General features: G+C 39.2%; 3 protein-coding genes across 3 annotated transcripts; all 3 read right to left on the bottom strand.

Annotated features, from left to right (window-relative positions):
- Window positions 1-4061: 4061 nt before the first annotated feature.
- On the bottom strand, window positions 4062-6565 carry DNAJ (uncharacterized). Its single transcript, XM_009410040.3, has 3 exons — window positions 6247-6565; window positions 5839-6170; window positions 4062-4737 (listed from the first exon to the last, which is right to left on the bottom strand). The coding sequence occupies exons 1-3, from the start codon at window positions 6421-6423 to the stop codon at window positions 4290-4292; spliced, it is 957 nt and encodes a 318-aa protein (XP_009408315.2). The 5' UTR covers window positions 6424-6565; the 3' UTR covers window positions 4062-4289.
- A 2533-nt stretch (window positions 6566-9098) lies between these two features.
- On the bottom strand, window positions 9099-10270 carry LOC103990780 (uncharacterized). The gene is made up of 3 exons (XM_009410041.3): window positions 9800-10270; window positions 9526-9644; window positions 9099-9438 (listed from the first exon to the last, which is right to left on the bottom strand). The coding sequence occupies exons 1-3, from the start codon at window positions 10133-10135 to the stop codon at window positions 9291-9293; spliced, it is 603 nt and encodes a 200-aa protein (XP_009408316.2). The 5' UTR covers window positions 10136-10270; the 3' UTR covers window positions 9099-9290.
- A 672-nt stretch (window positions 10271-10942) lies between these two features.
- On the bottom strand, window positions 10943-17157 carry LOC135643203 (receptor homology region, transmembrane domain- and RING domain-containing protein 1-like). The gene is made up of 4 exons (XM_065159898.1): window positions 16538-17157; window positions 14825-15049; window positions 13130-13534; window positions 10943-12007 (listed from the first exon to the last, which is right to left on the bottom strand). The coding sequence occupies exons 1-4, from the start codon at window positions 16683-16685 to the stop codon at window positions 11370-11372; spliced, it is 1416 nt and encodes a 471-aa protein (XP_065015970.1). The 5' UTR covers window positions 16686-17157; the 3' UTR covers window positions 10943-11369.
- Window positions 17158-18350: the final 1193 nt, after the last annotated feature.

The raw sequence follows: 18350 nt of genomic DNA, 5'->3' as shown, positions 1-18350 counted from the left end.
GTGGATATATGCACGACGGTGAGGTACAAGGATTAGGAGATGAAACAGCAGCAGCCCCAGAAGAGGAAGATGAGGGAGGCGAGGAGGCAGTATCGGAGAGATCAACGAGCTTCTCCTTGAGAAGATGGGAGCCGATGTGGCCGAAAGGATCGTCGGCGTAGCATCTGCTAACACATGAATTCTATGCATGGGATCACAATGGCAAACGTTCACCTTCATGTGACACACGGACACACTATCTCACGTAACACAGCAGCATTAAGGAACTAAGTTGTGGGTAGCCACTCTCACAAACTGGAACTAATGGTGGAATATAGTTAATACAATGGATTACGACAGAGAGGATATGTGATAGATAAGATTTTTTCAACTATAAGAGAAAATCTAAAAAATCCTTCCTCGTAATCTGCATAAATAGAAGAGGGAACATGTTAATGTATTTAAGCTTCTTTACTTTTTTAATAAAGTTTCTTCAATAAAATTTCTTTAATAATTATTATTATCTTTTATTCGAGGCTCCACGGTCAATCCTCATCTTCCTCATCGCGGTAGTATTTGCTAATCTGCTTACTGTATTTAAGCTTCTTCACTTTTTCAATAAAGCTTCTTCAATAATTATTTTTATCTTCTATTCTTTTCATCAATATGGTGGTGGCAGCTATGTTATATAAATTACTCATCTAATGACAGCTTCACTCCTTCATAGGAGTTGTAATGGTAGGCACAAACAAGATATTGGATCTAATATTTTAGTCGGAATAAGATTCTATCTAATATGAGTTTTTAGGTTTGAAATGTATCTTAAAAGACTAGTAAGTACTGTTAAGAGTGCAAAAGAATAGATTTTGTCTCAATTTAAATACTCGAGCTTTTAGATGACTTACGGTGTTTACTAATTTAATAAGATGAATTTGTCAATCTTAAATATAAATTTCACATATTAGATTTGAGTTAATCTTAATAATCTCTATGTGAGCGGGAGTGTTAAGAATATATCCTCGTAGAAAATTAAAAAAATCCCTGTGATTAATAAGTGAGGGAGTGGTAATCGATCTCTTAGTAATTAGAACTTTAATCTTAATGATATATTGTCAAAGTTATTTTTCAACATAGTACTATAGAAATTAACTAATGCAAAGATAATAAATGACTTGGAAATAGTGAAAAAGTGGATGCATGTTTAATAAGAAAACTCAATCTAAAAAAATTAAAGAAAAATATGATCAACATAAAATTCAAGAACGTTACATTTAGTTTGAGCATATAGCTAAGGAACTAAAATATAACGTTATGTATATGGTTGATGATGAGCTCGATTTTATTATGATCTCAATGTCGTCGACCAAGAGTCAGCATGGCTCGGTTTTGATTTAAAAGCACAGAATCGTCCACGTAATCCTTGAGATGAATGGATGGGATGGTCACAATGGGGGACGAGATGTCTGAGGTGGATTTGAGATGCTCTTCGTGCATCCAATGTCGGTTCCGATCTCCTTGGAGATTCTACACAAAGGTTAATATGGGGAGGGAGCAATGAGAGCAAGAGGGTTCAGCATGAGAGAGAAGGATCCAGCCTTTTAGGCAAGCACAAAGGGTCAACTTTTATACCTAGGCAGTCCGGAGGGACCATTCATGATTGTAATATATTTTCCTTTTGTTATTTATCCATGTGGACAACTGGTCCGTATGACTCCCTACGACTTGTCATTAACATAGGCTAATATAAGATGATATAGGTATGTTTAGTCGCTCGGGGACCCCTACCCCCAGTGGTTAGCGAGGTGGGCTCGAACAACTCCTTACGACCTATCATCCACAGAGATTGACAAAAGAGGGGTGCCAATTTGTTCGATCGTTTAGGGGCCATTGTCCTTGGCAACCGCTAAGGTCGACTCGTATTGCTCGTCAAGGACTATTATCCATGATGACTGATAGGTCATTGCCCAACTGCTGAGTGGGGGGATGACCTGACCTTTGACCTCCATGTCAGCTCCTCGTGACAGTCAGTTGGTGGGCTATAATTATTGTCATGATATATCCTATCAAATTCAATATCGAGAAGACAAGTCTTTCGATTGATATAGCTATTAATTTCTTTCTATCCAGACCTACCAAAACGATTTCTTTTAAGTATGTTTTTGTTCGAAACTTACCAAAAAGAGTTTTGTCGAACAAATTAGAATATTAAGAAACATGCATCTTTTTGGCCCTCCAACTAAAGTGAAACAATGACCCAACGTTATAATACTCGATCAAATCAACTTCATCATTAAGTCAAATCAACGTTCAAATTTAGCCTTATTATTAACCAAAGACGAATCCTCCTCCCTGAGATTATAAGAGCAAAAGCACTTGCAACTCCGACAAACCTTAACATGAAAATGGACACGACATAAAAATTAAGTGAAGACAAATCAGAAGCTCACAACTATCTCAAGCTAATGAGAGTAGAACCAGTTCCTAGTGATATTGATTCTGAGCCGAGTGGTTGATGGGCTTTGATGCATCCACTTGTTGCCACCCTTAACCTCGGAAACACCTCCTTGTGCGATCTCAAGAGATCAATCGTTTGATGCAACCGCTTCTCGGCTTCCTCCCAATCTTTCTTTTCTCTTATGGTAGTGTTGCATTGGATTAATTATAGATTATCCTACGGTCTCTTTGACATGCTGATCTCTAGATTTAAAAATTTATATTGAAATCCTTACTGTTGGACCTCTTTAGCATCATGATCTCTACACTTTAAAAATTTATATTAAAATTTTTACATTTTAATCTGATTTACTTATCCTATCGTCGTCGGTTTTATCGACGAAAAAGATGTAGCACGTAATAATACGTACATAAATAACATGAAAATAATTTATAAAAAGATAATTTCAACGATGGTGGTGGACGATGATATCGCGTGTGACTGTTATGGTAGTGATCGACGAAAACAACACGATGATCATCCTTGTCGATGTCACAAATTATATAAAACTGATTAGCAAAATGTAATTCCGATTCGATCTATATTTTACCCTAATGTCGGTAAAATCAACTTCACTTTCATAATCATAGAGATTTGAATGTAAATTTTTTTAAGTCCAGAGATCATCGAGATATTAAGAAGATTTAACTAAAAATAATAATTTTTAAAATTTTAAAAATTAAAATACTAAAAAAATCAGATAATTTATAATTAGCTTCGATGAAAACTCAGATCGACACGATTGCTACTGTGACCACGACCACAAGATGAACGGTGCCACCTTGGGGACCAATGCTTTACGATGGGTGACAGACGGCACATCACAGTCGTCTGATCGTGATCTGATGGGTCATCTGACTTGGACCCACAAAGACACCCTGGAGATCCATGAAGTGCCATGCTTTTCTCAATATAATATATATATTTTTTGTTTATAATTAAAAAATATTTGTTAGTACACCAAACAGGGGATAAGGTTTTAGAATCACGCCAAAGCCTATTTATTCTTTATGAGTTGGATGAGCAGAAGCCTAAAAAGATAGTTTCTTTATTCGAAATGATAGACTCGCAGACGTGGATCAACCTCGAACACAATCATCTTCTTTTTAATCGAGTGGGCTCTGTCAATGATGAATCCCAGAAAGTGATCATCCGGTGGTGACAAAAAGGTTGCTCGAACGTCTAGTTCTTGTGTGGGGGGATTTCATGAATAGAATCAACCTGACATTTCGATTGCCTAATTTTAAGATGTGGGCTGCTGAATGTGGTGGTGACATACAATTCCACAGAGAGAGCTTTGTATTCTTTGCTAAGTGGATAGGGTAATCTCTTTTGGAGGGCTCCTGTAAGAGTACAGGTTTGGTTATGCCATCACATGGACGATGGAAAGCAGCCAAGACAACAGCAAGACTTGCTGCATCCCCAACTGGTGGGAAAGAAAGAACACAAGGAATGTGGACATTCCTCCCATCGAAAGTATTGTACACATCAGAGGCACGGGTCTGAAAGCATTCTGATGAGAGCAAAGAATCATTGGCACATCAAGGAAGCATGCAAGAGGACATCATCATCGATATTATGCCTTGAGTGGCTGCTTGAAGAAAGCACCTCATTACCTAAAGGAAGATACAACATCTCCATCATGTCCTCAACTATAAAGAGTACAAACAAAGGGTGTGCGACGAGCACTACTTTATTCTCAGACCTACGAGCACCTCTTACATTGACATTTCCTCTATATATCTGGAAATATTTACGAATAAGATTCGTATATTCACAGTGAGACCGAAGTGGAAGAACGAATCTAGCTTCGAGTTCAGGTCATGTCCTTCAGAAGCTCTTTGATACCTGAAAGCTGCTCGTCGCTCAACTGAGTCGGGAACACAATGTGGAACTTAATTCGCAGATCTCCTCGGACTCCCTTGTCGTGAGCTGAGGGCATGCCCTGGCCTTTGATGACTTTCTCATATCCCGGGTAAATGATTTCGTCCTGGAAAGAGCAGCTCATCTTTTCCCCGGTTAGAAGACGGAAAGAGAAGAACCATCCTGTGAGAGCATTCACCAGAGGAACCTCGACTTTCATGACCAAGTCATTGCCTTTCCTCTTAAAAACGGGGTGTTCTTTCTCTGATATCACGAAGATGGCATCGGCAGGGAGGCAACCTCGTCGCTCGTCCCCCATCCCTTCGAATGTTATCTTTGTTCCTTTCTTCCATCCCGGCTTGACTCTGACCGTTTGTGTTTCTTCCTTGCGAACAATTAATCTACCAAAACCAAATCAGCATGCACATAAACAGTCAGCTCATGGTATTATCGTCAGAAAAAGTTAGAATCTTGAACTGACCAGAAAAGCTGCGTATGTAACTGAAAATTCAGACTACATCAAACAAATTCTTAATTGTTCCTGAGCTTTTGATGCATCTGCATTGTTGTTACAGAAGAAAAGAATCAAATACATGCCAACTTCATGTTTCCACCATCTGGACACCGAATTAACCATCCTTCAAGCTTACTCGAGCAATAGATCCGAGCCAGTTAATCAGTTGCTATAAAACCGAGAAGTTTAGCTTGCTGACAAGCTCTACAGAGTGAAAGACAAATACTAGCATTTGGGACTGTACATATGCTAGACAAAATCTGATTGTTCGATAAACTAGAAGGTGCAGGTTAAAGAAGGTTTTGACAGAAAAGAACTTGCATTCTTGATGACTTTGCCAACATCAATGCCGAGCCTCACGTTGCAACTAACATCGGAATTAAGTGAATTAATCAGGCCTAAGTTGAGGTGATAACGTTTGTTTTTAAGATTCCAGTGTACATAGGCAGAGCTACTCCAAAGGGTCAATACTTAAATAAATTTTCCGATTATAAATTTACTCAAATTATGCAAATAAAGAATTAAGCCCCCAAACATTACCCTCTCTATGATGGAAGATCAAAATGGACAATCTTAAAAACCTACTCAACTTAAACAACAAGTAGCACAAGTGTGATTTTGAAGAAATCATAGCACAGTTTATATACAATTGTGTGTTCTGAAGATGGAATTTACTTGGTGATTTTTCTACAATCCAACTCATAAAATAAATAAATAGAATATCTGATCTCTGAAAGTTATACATATATGAGAAGAACATACACCAAACTCTGAGTTCTTTATCTTCTCTAGACTTGACATTGTGGAATTTTGGGTAGAAGATCAAACAGAGAAATTTCCATTGAATTTATAAAGCTAGATTGAAATAATTTAGCAGCTACGAATTGTGGCTATTCAGTATAATTTCCACTTTCCAATCTCAGTTTTAATCACTCGAGAAATAACCAAAAAGAAAATAGAAATCAAAGAGAAGGAGCGGAGGATATACCCCTTGTTGGTGATGACGTTCCTCGTGAACTTGATCTCCTTCTTGCTGCCGCGACAGAGCTCCTCCAGCGTGCACTCAAGTTTCCTCTCGACGGGAGGAGGCTTTGTCTTGACGGGACCCGAAAACGACGAGAACGCCGGCCTCGCCACCGCCGTGGCCGCCACAGTGCCGGCCTTGGTCGAACGGTACTCATCCTTAAACTCCCTCGCCGAATTGCCCGCGCACCGCGGTTTCTGGAGCTCCTGGCTCCGGTGTCGCGGCTCCACGCCGCCTCCGGGCCGATCGTTATTGGCCCCAACCATCGATCTATTCTCCTGCTGATCATTCAGGGCCTAAAGAGAACAGAATCAACGACGGCAACAACAACGAGAAGAAGGAAACGGAGTTGGAAAGAGACCGAGGGGACACCTCATAGGCTTGAGAGATGGCTTTGAACTTGGCCTCGGCTTCGGGGCGGGAAGAAGGAGGGTGCTTGTCGGGGTGCCATTTCTTGACCAGGGCTCTGTAGGCGGTGCGGATTTCCTGGGGAGAGGAGTCCTTGGCAATGTTGAGCACCTGGTAGTAGACCTCCGCGGGGTTGCCCATTGCAGGCAAATACTGGCAGCACACCAACCGAGACGGAATCCCTAATGATGGTGCGCGATCGCCATGGAAGTGGGAGGAGGTGAGTGACAAGAAAGAGTGGGAGGAGGAAAGGAGATGCTAAAGAAAGGGATGAAGGAATGACCGAGAGGATATGAGGGTTTTCTTTCTTATTAGTGTTTTATATTATTATTATTATTATTATTATTATTATTATTATTATTTTATATATATATATATATATATATATATATATCCCCTTTGAAAGTCAATAATACTTTTTATTTATCCTTTTAAATTTAATTATAATTTATGTAAGACTGAATTATATAATTATTTTAAAAATCAAATAAACACTTTTTAGTTAATGAATATAATACATATGTGGAGCATCTTAATATTTAGAGTATATTATAATTTACATGGGAAAATATGCTATTTCTAAATGCTACAAAAAAAATTATACTATTGTGTCCATATTGTTTTTGTATGTTTCTTTTGTAAGAGATTATTTATATTTGGATACATATTCAAAGCTAAGAAAAAGAAGGCTTAAAATGATGTAAAATTCTGGTGAATTAAGATTGTATTCACTTTTTCAGTTGATAAAGATATTATAAAATGATATTACATAAACAAAAAAGAAGAAATGGTAGATGAAGCTTTGTCAAGCAAGTGTCTTCATCAAGACAGGATGGTGAACATAAGAGTTAATGTCATCTTTAAATGCAGGAAGACATTGTTGCTCCACTGGAGATGTGACTGAAGAATTGTGCATTGATGAGGGAGTGAAGAATAATACCTAAGAAACTTTTACTGGTGGCACAAACTTGATGTGGACTTTAATGGCTGCAGCCATATGGAGGACACTTATCAGTGCTGTGTGTGCTGGTGACAATTACATCATCCAAAAATGATTGGCCATACTGTATGGTTGAGATTCTTCTTACATCTTCTTCTTCTTCTTCTTCTTCTTCTTCTTTGATGGTGCATATTACTTGTCAGAGTTAATCCATACTTATGTTATCCTTCTTATTGATTTCAGTGTTTCAATATATTTTTCTCTTGAAGAAGATCACAAGAAGAAAATGATAGCAATTCATTAGAGTTACTAAACAAGCAATTATTCCTATCAAATCAAAAGATTTTGGGACATCAAATATTGCAGAAGAAACCAGTCTCCATCCTGGATATAGCTCACCAAGTGATGAGCACCCTTCAGTGTGTGGGACACAACCCCAAAGGAATCCTTGCGCAGGAAAACAATACGGAAAGTACCTCTCAGGAGAAGTCCAAGAAATGACTGCAACCAATGTCGCACGTTAGGACACTGATTCATGACCTCACGCTGGTCAGAGCAAGAAAGATGAAGCAGGGCCATGGAGGATGCTGTTGAGGGGTCGCTTTGGCCGACAATTATAACAAGTAAGAGATGCGAAGAAAGAAGAAGACTCTTCCTGTCGTGTACATTTCGATGAGCCTTTCCCTGTCTCCCGCAAACTCGAACTCTCAATGATGAATCAAAGCACAGCTGAGCGCCATCCTTAAACTCCGGTGGTGGATGAGCCACTCGGTGAGTGAGTCCAATCCTGAGCTGTGATGATGAGCCGAGGTTCATGCTTCTTCTTGTTTGTCTAATCCGATGAGCTCACGAGAGCTTAACATCTTGAAGATGTGGAGTTCTATCTTGCACCTGATTACAAAAGGATCCTTCTGCTTTAACATTTGAAAGCTTAGAGACGATTAAACGACAGACGATTCTCTCTTAGTGGGGAATCACCTCTCCCCCTGTTTGTACCCCAAAGATCTCAGAGACGCTGCCCTCATGAAACATGGGCCTCAAACCTTGCAAACCATCTCACAGCCACATGATTCATATCTTCTCTGGCACTTTACACATACATCAAACATATGTCTTTTGGCTCGACATGTTTAATTCCAGACATTGATGTACTAAATCATTTCATGTAGTGTCACCAAGATGTGGACCTGTGCAAGGAAGTCAGAGCAAAGCAATCAAGGCCATGAGACTCTGCAACTCTGCAAGTCTAATTTTCCTTTTTCTTTCTTGTAAGAACTCTCATCGATCTCATCCTAATAGATCTCTCACCATTTAGATTTTTCAGATGTATCTTACGAAAGCTTATCATAATTCTAACTTACAGTACTCCAAGAAGATGATAAATCAAGTAGATTCGGAGCAGGATTTAATAGTTGTCTTGCATGAACTAAACTCTGCCGCAATAGAAGCCATCCTAATGAAGTCTTCTCAGATAGAACAGTAGCAGGTCACTGAGGTTTTAGCACCCATTGCATCCTTGACATCAGCAGTTCCAGCAACGCTAATAGAGGGAGCTGTAGCAGTCAAACCGGTCGGACAGCCACCAATGAATTTGTTCATCAATGCCCATTATTATCTGTTCACGAGTGTTGGCCTTTTGCCTTCTCGGCCTTTAATGTCATGCATCCAATGCAAGCGCAGTCGCCTTCAGCATCAATGGAGATCACAAGAGAGTTTACTCTTCTTCTTGTTTACCGAATGATTGGTGATTAAGAGAAGATTTCTCTTATTTCGGATGGAGAGTGAGACAGGTTTTCGATCGAATTTAACCATACCAACAATACTATAGCTTGATTCAGGAACAGTGCGTAGGCCTGAATGGGATTCTGTGCTAAGATTTGCCATCATAATAGCAGATCCATCAAACATGCATTCATTGCTAATGAGATTTCAGCAGAAGAACATGGTGATGGGATCGGGGCAGGTGAGGTTGAGGTCAGTGCCATTAAGCTTTACATGTGTGAGCATCACTACAGCAGAAAGAAGGCGAGGCTCATTCTTTTGGGAGAGAGGATGAAGAGGATGTGAATTAGGCCAACAGCCAGAAGTCCTTCTGCCACCGAGTGCTGATCAAGTAGCCACCCACTCCCTTGCTCTGCTTCCTCACTGCCAGCGTGAGACACTCAGCTTTGTTGATGCACTGCTCCACGAACTCCTCACTTCTGCATCTGAACAGGCTACATTCCCACGAGCAAGAAAGAGGAGAAGATAACTACACTCAGAGTAAACAACGTACTCTAATGCAGAGAGAGAGCTAAGCTTACCAAGAGAAAGGGGAAGGCTTGGCTTGACCCAAGACCAGAACAGAAGCCTCCAGTTTCCTGACTTGGCTTAGCACAGTTGCCACCTTGGGTCCCTGAATCACCAGTGCTTCCACCTCCACCTTCTCATCAGATTTCAAGTAAATGATATCAGTCAAAAAGTTGTTCTCTATCTGATCTTTACCTTTATACATCACATAAAATGGACAAAGTTACTATGCCCACAGAAATGGAAGAAGATGACAACATCAAGGCAGGGAAAGATGAGCAGTAACACCTCAGGCTTGCAAGCTTTGCACAGGGCTTGCAGGGTTGCAAGGTTGGGTACATCATCCTCTCCTCCACCACTGTGAGGGACAACATGGAGAAGGGCGAGGCGATCCCCCTTGTTAGCCACATGGGTCAGTGCCCACATCATGGCATGCTTGGCCCTCGAACTCTGATCGATCACCACCATGACCCTCTTCTTGGCCACCATCCCACCACCGGTCTCCCCCCACCACCCCATGGCCTCCTCCCTCTCCTTTTGGCATCTCCTCCTTCCCCACCTCCTTGAGCCCCTCGAGGACTTGGAGAAGGAGGAGTTCCATCCCTCACTTCCACCAACCTCCATCACTTCCTCGACTCTCCTCTTGCTGTCAGTACTGATACTCGTAGTTGGAAGGCTTTTGGTGCAGTGGTTTTAAGTATAGGAGGGTCGGAAATGGACAAAAGGCCGCAAAGGAGAGATGGTTTAGTTTTATTGGACTTTCCAGCTCTGCCTTTATCTTTACAGTGAAGAAGAAGATGGGTGATCAGTATTATTACATTAGCACTTTGGAAGAATAACTCATCAGCACATACCAATCCTCCACCCAAGCAGACATTACATTGCAAGCTTCCAAAGCAAGCAGGTGGGATGGAGGAAATGATTTGAAGCAAATATTTGAAACAAAGCTTTATATTTGATTATATAATGACATCTAATAGACACATTTTAATGAAATTACAATCAGGAACAAAAAATTATGATTACAACATTCTAGTCCTCCAGACATTTACTACAACATCACCTATTGCTGATTCTTTATGCTATCTCAAACCAAAACAACCACACTTTACTATTTCTTTATCATCACTTCACAATATCATTAGTTTGTGTGTGTGAGTGTGTGTGTGTGTGTGTGTGTGTGTGAGAGAGAGAGAGAGAGAGAGAGAGAGAGAGAGCATGTTTCCAATCTTACAGCATTCAAGTTTGTGCCAAAATGAGACATCATTTTGTGACAAGATACACAACTTAGTGAATGAAATGCAAGTAACTGAAGAAAAAAGTTTTTGACTTGTCTGAGTAAATGTAGAACAGAAATTTAAGTTTTACTATTAAGAGTAGAAAAATGACTAATAGGGATTATCGGCAACAATTTACTAAGCAGACAAGATGTAGCCGTAACAACAGTTGATAAACTACAGAAAGTCCATAACATATCTATTTTACACGGATCAAGATAACCAGTAAAGAACCACAATATCTCATACTGGCAGAGCCTCACAACAATGGTTTCATGGGTTATTATAAACTGCAAGATTAACGCAATAACATATTACAGAATCCTCATTTTCGACCCATTCTGTACACAAACAATGATAGAATCTAGCTATCTCCTGGCGCGATGACAGTTGAATCATAGAACCCAAAATCACCATGTAGAGCACAGGAACCATCATACTGTTACAGTATGTGAACCAAATTATTGTTGTAGTATGATAACTGCCATTAATGCTGGCAACACATGCAATTAAGAACACATTGATCTTTAGCTTGCAGCCGTATCCGGTTTAAGACCTCATTGCAAAAAAGTTGACACAGATCAACATCCTGGTAGAGATTGCGCCGAGGCTAATGCTGACAGACTTGCCCCTGATTCAGTGCAATGTCTTAAGTATGACTGTTGACTGGAAGATGCCGCAAGATAGCTGGAGGACACATTACTTGAACATGGAATATAAGAGGATCCAAGTATTGAATTGATAGATGGTGATCTGGGAAAGCCCAAGGAGTGAGAAGATAGAAGATAAGCATGAGATCTCTGAGACGAAGCATTTCTAAGGTCAAGAGAACTTCGACTTGTCCTAAAAGCTGGTGAGTGGCCATAAGACCTATGCGGGTTAGGGATATGTGCAGTATAGTATGCACTTGATTGTGAGTGGGGAGTCATTGGAGCTATTTGAATAGCTGGGGAACAAGCACCAGACAACAAATGAGGTTGGGAGTTTGATTCTGGCCCGGAAGGCACTGGAAATATTTGGAGGGCTGGGGATGCTGCCATGGATGAACGAAATGATGACAATCCCACATTGGAAGATACGGTCACCTCACCAGAAGAAAGTAGAGGAGTGCACTCGGAAGCTGGAAGATTAGATCTGCCTGCTCTAGCATCTTGCTTGCAAACAGGGCAGAATGTTCTCCAAGTGGTAAGCCAGAAATCGACGCAAAATGCATGAAACTCTGTTCAATAATTTAACAAAGCATATTAGCATGGAAGACTTAGATAGACATCATAGACTTATATATACAAGTTATAATGATCGATAAAAGAAATGGTTGAACATAATATAGAAACAGTTATAAATCATATCCAACCACAAAGACACAATATAACATCCTATTACATTATTGATGCATCCTTGACATATGAAAGGTGAAAAAAAGTTCTGTAACACATCCCTCAATTAGATAGTGGTTTTACGCCTTTGTTTAATTCACTGATAATCTAGTCACCATAAATATACTACAGTTATACCTTAAGAAGACAATAAAGAGACACAACGCACAAATTGGAATATTAAGGAATAAGCAACAACTGAATCTACACACGTATTGTTAACAATTGACATGTACCTTGTATTGATGATATAAATCAAGGTTCGCCGTACCGTACCGTACCGGCGTTTCGACCCGCGCTCGGTACGGTACGGTACGGGTGTACCGACTGGTATACCGAGGTGTACCGAGCGGTACACCCGGGTGTGCCGAGCACTGTAGCAGTGCTACAGTGCTACAGTACTGCTACAGTACCGGAACGGCAAGAGGCGGTCCGCGTACCGAAAGTCTATCGGACCGGTACGTACCGCCCGTACCGAGCGGTACTGTTCGGTACGGCAAACCATGATATAAATATCCATCATATATGCAATATGTCAGTGTAAATGTCAATAGTACAAAGTGTTATACCATAAGCTTAAGTACTTAAGATGTATCAGAAAGAATACCGATCTTGATTCTTGAGGTGTTTGACACATACACAACAGACATTTTGAAGTATCCATGCTTTATAAATGCTGCAAAATTTTGAATGGTAAAAAAGATCATGAAGATAAAATCTAGTATTTAACAAGTACCTTTCAAAAAGAGGATGCAGACACATTTTATTTGAAAACATCTAAGTCATCATAATCAAAGAAAAGAATTTAATGTATGCAGTTCATTAAGAGTCCACATAACTTAGCAAAGTGTTGAAGAAAATAGCACTAAAGATTGACGTAGGCAACCAGAATAAAATAGGCCCTTTGCTTGCTATTATTATAAATAAGAAACTCTGGTGATTTAAATGGTGACCAAGATACTCACTGTGATGACATGGCAATATCCTAAGCTTCTCCCCAACACTATAGTCTTCCAAGCAAATTGCACAAGTTGTTGCAGTGCAATTATCTTCCACAACTGAGGTGAATATGAGACTTGGCATTGCTTTCACCAACTGGCTGCTCATTCCATGGAATTCTCGGATGTTAGGAGCTCTAGTCTGTTCAGGCCTGCCAAAGTGTCTGCGTATGAAAAAGCATGTAGCAAGCACAGCAGAGATGACGAGGAGTGCTATGAAGGAGATGACCATTATTGGCCATGCTGAATTCTCAAAGGTGGGTATAATCCACAACTCCAAATCAGTATTGCCAGCATATTTCATTAGCATTTCACCAGAAGCCTTGGAAACAAACACAGCGTATATATATATGCCAATTGAACTTCCTGCCACTGCAATATATTTATTGATATATGGATCAGTAGAAATCAAACTATTAGGAATTTGACAATAATGTCCAACAAATCAGGTTCTGGCACTGCTTCCAAGAAGGAACCAGTATTCATATATCAGAAAATGACATAGCACAAGAGGCTGACACAATTTGGGAGTTGCAGGGAGAACTAAGAAGGAAATAGGGAACTGACACCAAAACTTCTCTAATGCAGGAATAGGAAAATGTAATAGATAGAACAATCTCACAATGTATGTGTAAGAATTTGTTAAGAATATAGGTAAAATTTTGAAACTACATTTATTATAGATTCCTTCTAGAGGACAGACAAAACCTTAAGGTTTGCTAAGCAGTAGCTTCTTTTTCCTAGTGGTGTACCCATTAAGACCGCCGATGAAGAAACCATTACAGGGAGTTTGCTTCTTTCTTTGTCCTACTTTTGCCCTTTCCACAAAATACCTATTTTTGCTAACATGCAGACTTTGAAGATCCAGAATAAAGCAGTTGATCACAAATGGTAACCATCAAGGGAAACTATGATTGGTTGCAAAGAATGGAAATGATGGAAGTGAAAGCTGTCACAATATTTTTGTGTACTACAAAGAATAAACTGCATCTTGAACAAAGCTGGCCAGACGGTAAAGAGAAAGTACTTGTTTGATTTTAATCAAATGATTATTGCAATGAATGGATGTAGATTCTCGAACAAACCAACATATTAGTTCAACTAGACCTGCGATCTCTTGGAGTTGGAGGTAACTAACTTAATTTTATTAATGTTTGTTTGTTAATCACTAAGGTTGCTAATCAACATCAAATTACTTAAACAGTTGTTCTATCTTGTAACGGAAGTTACTTGGTATTTACTATTAGTAGCTGCATGATCATATCATGAAATGGTGTGATCATATATGATTATGCCTATTCCTAGGTGTTTCTATTACTTATGTTGGTGCATTACAAAGCAGAAGCATAGAAACCTATTTACCACTTCAGAGTGATTGTTTCCAAACAAGCTCCATTCATATTATGTTGAAGTCATGCTTCCTCAAAACTGATATATTTGTGATAAAATGCTTAGAATAATGTCTTGTTACATGGGTTATGATTGCAAAAAGGAGTGCAAAGTCTTTATAGAATGCATTAAATATGTAAATTTCTTTATAGAATACTTTAAACCATAGAATTCTTAATGATTTTTAATACATTTTGAATCATAAAATGTTCACGTCATAAAATATAACAGCTAATGCTAAAGCAGTTGATAAACCAAAAAAAGGGACCTTACTTGAAATCAGGGTTCCTCTATCTTCATTGTCGTATACAATTGCAGCTTTGAACCCAGCATTTTGTGCATTTCTGACTTTAACATCAAATGTACATCCTCCTCTTATAATTAGTGCAAATGGAGAATCTAAACCTTTAGCAACTTCATTAGTTAATGGAGCACATGCATCTAAAGGTTCTGCAACATATAATACCCCACATTCACCAGATCCTTTTACTGATGGAGCTGAACATACAAACAAAAGCAATTTAGTGGTAACTCCATATGAGAAAAAAATAAAAGAGATGTGATGTTCAATGGTAAGGTTGTTGTGATTCTTCGACCTTAATCGGGAACAAGAATATCGTAAGGAACCAAGATATTCTTAACTAACAAAATGACAGAATCAACATAAGCGATAAGTTGTAAGAAATTACAAAAATATAAGTACTATCATGGGTCACATGTATCATATTACCAAGATAACAATACCAGTTGAAACAATACTAACAAGGAGAACATATAAACCACATATATAATCATATTGTCATGTTTGCCAGAGCACAAGTGCAGTGAATTTCACATGGACACTTACACCACATATTGGTGATATAAGTGACATGGCTGCCTTGCACAGGGCAGTCATATGATTGGACATGCATATACATCCACATATATGGTCAGCTCGACCATATATTAAAACACTGATTAGCCACATGTTTCCTTCTACTTTGAAATAAGGCGGTTAACATAACTGCGATGAAGAAGAAGAAAGAAGGAAATAAAAAATTCAATTCTGGGTTTATGGATCTCAACGTCACATTGTACCCAATAAGTCATCGAGTCTATCAAGGAGTTATAATCCTTTAATAGGTGAGCCCTTGAGACAATTCTTACTGCTTTAAATTAAAGTATTGTCATCATTCTTTACCAAATATGGCACCTCTGTATGTGATATCCCTCCTTAATGATGCATTGTTGAACCATGGATCTAACATTCATCAATCAGAGTCTTCTACCTTGACAAAAATCCTTTTTAGATTTCATCACAAACTCCTTAAGTTTTAATATTTTGGCCGAAAAACCGGAAAAATATCAAGCCAAGAACATTTATCTCTTCACAGCTGAAAAAAGCTCCTCTTGGTTTCCTATACATCTACGCGAATTTCTTCTCTTAACAATAACAGATACTTTGCAGCATAAAATGTTCATGATTTTATCAATCAATCTTCCTAAAAAGAAAAAAATTACAATGCATTACTTACTCTTATTGTAGCTTTCAAATAACCAGCATCAGTTACATATTCCCTTGTGCATTTTGTTTAGAATAAAGTTCCAAGTATATCGATCTAATAAAATTCCTCAGATACAACTAAATCTGGTAAAACCCTTAGTCTGATCTGAATTATTCAACTTCATACTCCAACCAATCTTCTTTAGCTTTCTTATCAAGATAATATAGCCAGCACAACGTCAGACAACAAAAAGCTTAATTTTCCACCTGTTTAGTTTTAACATGTTGGTCTAAGATTTTCTTTTTTGCAGTCCTAGAATCAAATTGAAGTTCACCTCATGTATACACAGAATGTTCTATAATGACATGATGAGTATTTTGCAAACCACCAGAACGTACAAGAAAACCATGGAAACCACATGAAATCTACAATACAACTATATGATGCTACCTGCAGACTCAAAACAACAGGGGGAGAAGATAGGGGATGAAGCACTCACCAAAGGTGGCCTCGATGTCCGGAAACGACAAGGATACATTTCTCCCAATCAGCACTACGTCGCCACCCGCCGAACCAACCAACAGATCAAGAAGAAGGAAAGCAAATAAAGCAAACTTCCCCACAACCTCATACTTCAACACCCCCATCCCCCAGAACTCGCTTCCAGAAACACCACACCGTCTAGCTACTTCCAAAACCCAATATTTTTCTATGTGCTTCCTCTTCTCAACTGCAACAGCCCACACCTAATCCAAATCCGGGAACTCTGAGGGTAATGCACGCGAGTCAAAAACTTAAACGACCGAAGGCGGAGTTTCCGCGACCAAAACGGAAAATAGGACAATCAGAATCTAATATTTCGCGGAAAGAAAGATCTTTCTCAAAATCGAGGAGAAAAAAGGGGAGAACTGGAGCTCTGGGCGGTAGAAAAGGATCGGAAGAAGATCAGCAGAGACATCCGAACGAGCACAGGAGCAGTGTGGAGCGGAAGAAGCGAGACATCGGATTCCATGAGAAGGGCGAGAAATCGGAGGGGGGGAGGGCGCCGGAGCAGGTCAAGGAAGGAAGTGGAGCATCGAGCTTCGATCTCCACGAGCGGCGGAGCCTATCAATACCTCCCCAGGCGCCCCTAGAATCCTCTAATTATGCCCTTTCTTTTAACCTTTTTACGATTTCTTGTAATTTCCCAAATTTATCGCCACAAAGAAATCCATTATCCGGAAAAAGGTTAATATCTTATAAACATGTGACCACAATAATTAACTATCTAAAATAAAATTAAATTAAAAATATTTATCTTTGAAAATTCTCTGCAGGCTCCAAATTAAATAATATTAAATTGATTAAATAATTTTATTTTTAAATAATAATTTCATCTCTAATTTTTTAAACAAATAAAAAATTAGATTTTTATCATTAATACATAATTAATAAAAATAAAATAATGATATAAAGATTTAAGAAAACAAAGTATTTTAAGCGAATAAAATTAATTATTTTTAAATAATTTTAATCTTAATTAAAATATGCAAATTTAATCGCCATTCCAATCACCAATCAAATCGCGACGTTACGTTGCGGACGGAAACGGGTTTTGTCCGCCCGAAGGCGGCGAGTCGATGTATCATGCGGACTGGGGTCCACCGATTCCCATCGAACCTATGACGTCGTCTCTGCGGGTCCCGCGTCATTGACGAGACTCCATCAGTTCTGCATGCTCCACGTGGATCATATGATTCTCGCAGCCTCTGATGACGAGGAGGAGGAGAAAGTAGCAAGAACTCGAATTGCCGACTTCCTTCATCCTCTCTCTCTCTCTCAAAGTAGCAAGAACTCGAATTGCCGACTTCCTTCATCCCCCCTCCCCTCTCTCTCTCTCTCTCTCTCTCTCTCGTGTGTGTACAAGGAAACTTCCGCGCCACAGATGTTTAGATTTGTCTTCGTTCTTCTTATCTTATCTTCTGAGGAGTAGGACAAAGCTGGAAGAGGAGTCAGAGACTGCATCTATCTCTATCTTGTATCGACGGTGAGAGAGGAGAGAGAAATAGTTGTCTCTTTTGGATTTGTGCACGGTTCTGATGCATGGCGACGGTAAGCTTTGTAGCCTTGTTCGAAATTTTAGGAACTGATCAGAATGGACTCCATTTTACTTTGGTCATGTCATGTCCTTTTAGTGCAAATGCCTTCCCAGATGAGTTTTCATTGTAAAGGGAGTCTTTTTCTACGTTAAATCTGATAAATCTATTGTTATAATACATCCATACTCGAAGGAAGCATCGGTGTTGATATGGTATCATCACTCGATAGATAAT

This window comes from Musa acuminata, chromosome BXJ3-7, assembly GCF_036884655.1.
Source record: "Musa acuminata AAA Group cultivar baxijiao chromosome BXJ3-7, Cavendish_Baxijiao_AAA, whole genome shotgun sequence".
Taxonomy (NCBI): Eukaryota; Viridiplantae; Streptophyta; class Magnoliopsida; order Zingiberales; family Musaceae; genus Musa; species Musa acuminata.
Note: the sequence above shows the minus strand (reverse complement) of the source record. Positions and strands in the feature narration are given on the sequence as shown.

Coding starts and splice junctions, on each gene's coding strand:
- LOC103990780 (XM_009410041.3), bottom strand. CDS start 10,135: ATGGAGGTTGGTGGAAGTGAGGGATGGAACTCCTCCTTCTCCAAGTCC. Junction 9,645..9,799: donor GCAAAGCTTGCAAGCCTGAG/GTGTTACTGCTC, acceptor TCTGATGAGAAG/GTGGAGGTGGAAGCACTGGT. Junction 9,439..9,525: donor AAGCCTTCCCCTTTCTCTTG/GTAAGCTTAGCT, acceptor GTGGGAATGTAG/CCTGTTCAGATGCAGAAGTG.
- LOC135643203 (XM_065159898.1), bottom strand. CDS start 16,685: ATGGGGGTGTTGAAGTATGAGGTTGTGGGGAAGTTTGCTTTATTTGCT. Junction 13,535..14,824: donor TAGAGGAACCCTGATTTCAA/GTAAGGTCCCTT, acceptor AATATATTGCAG/TGGCAGGAAGTTCAATTGGC. Junction 12,008..13,129: donor GATATTGCCATGTCATCACA/GTGAGTATCTTG, acceptor ATTATTGAACAG/AGTTTCATGCATTTTGCGTC.
- DNAJ (XM_009410040.3), bottom strand. CDS start 6,423: ATGGGCAACCCCGCGGAGGTCTACTACCAGGTGCTCAACATTGCCAAG. Junction 6,171..6,246: donor CCATCTCTCAAGCCTATGAG/GTGTCCCCTCGG, acceptor TGTTCTCTTTAG/GCCCTGAATGATCAGCAGGA. Junction 4,738..5,838: donor AACGTCATCACCAACAAGGG/GTATATCCTCCG, acceptor TGGTTTTGGTAG/ATTAATTGTTCGCAAGGAAG.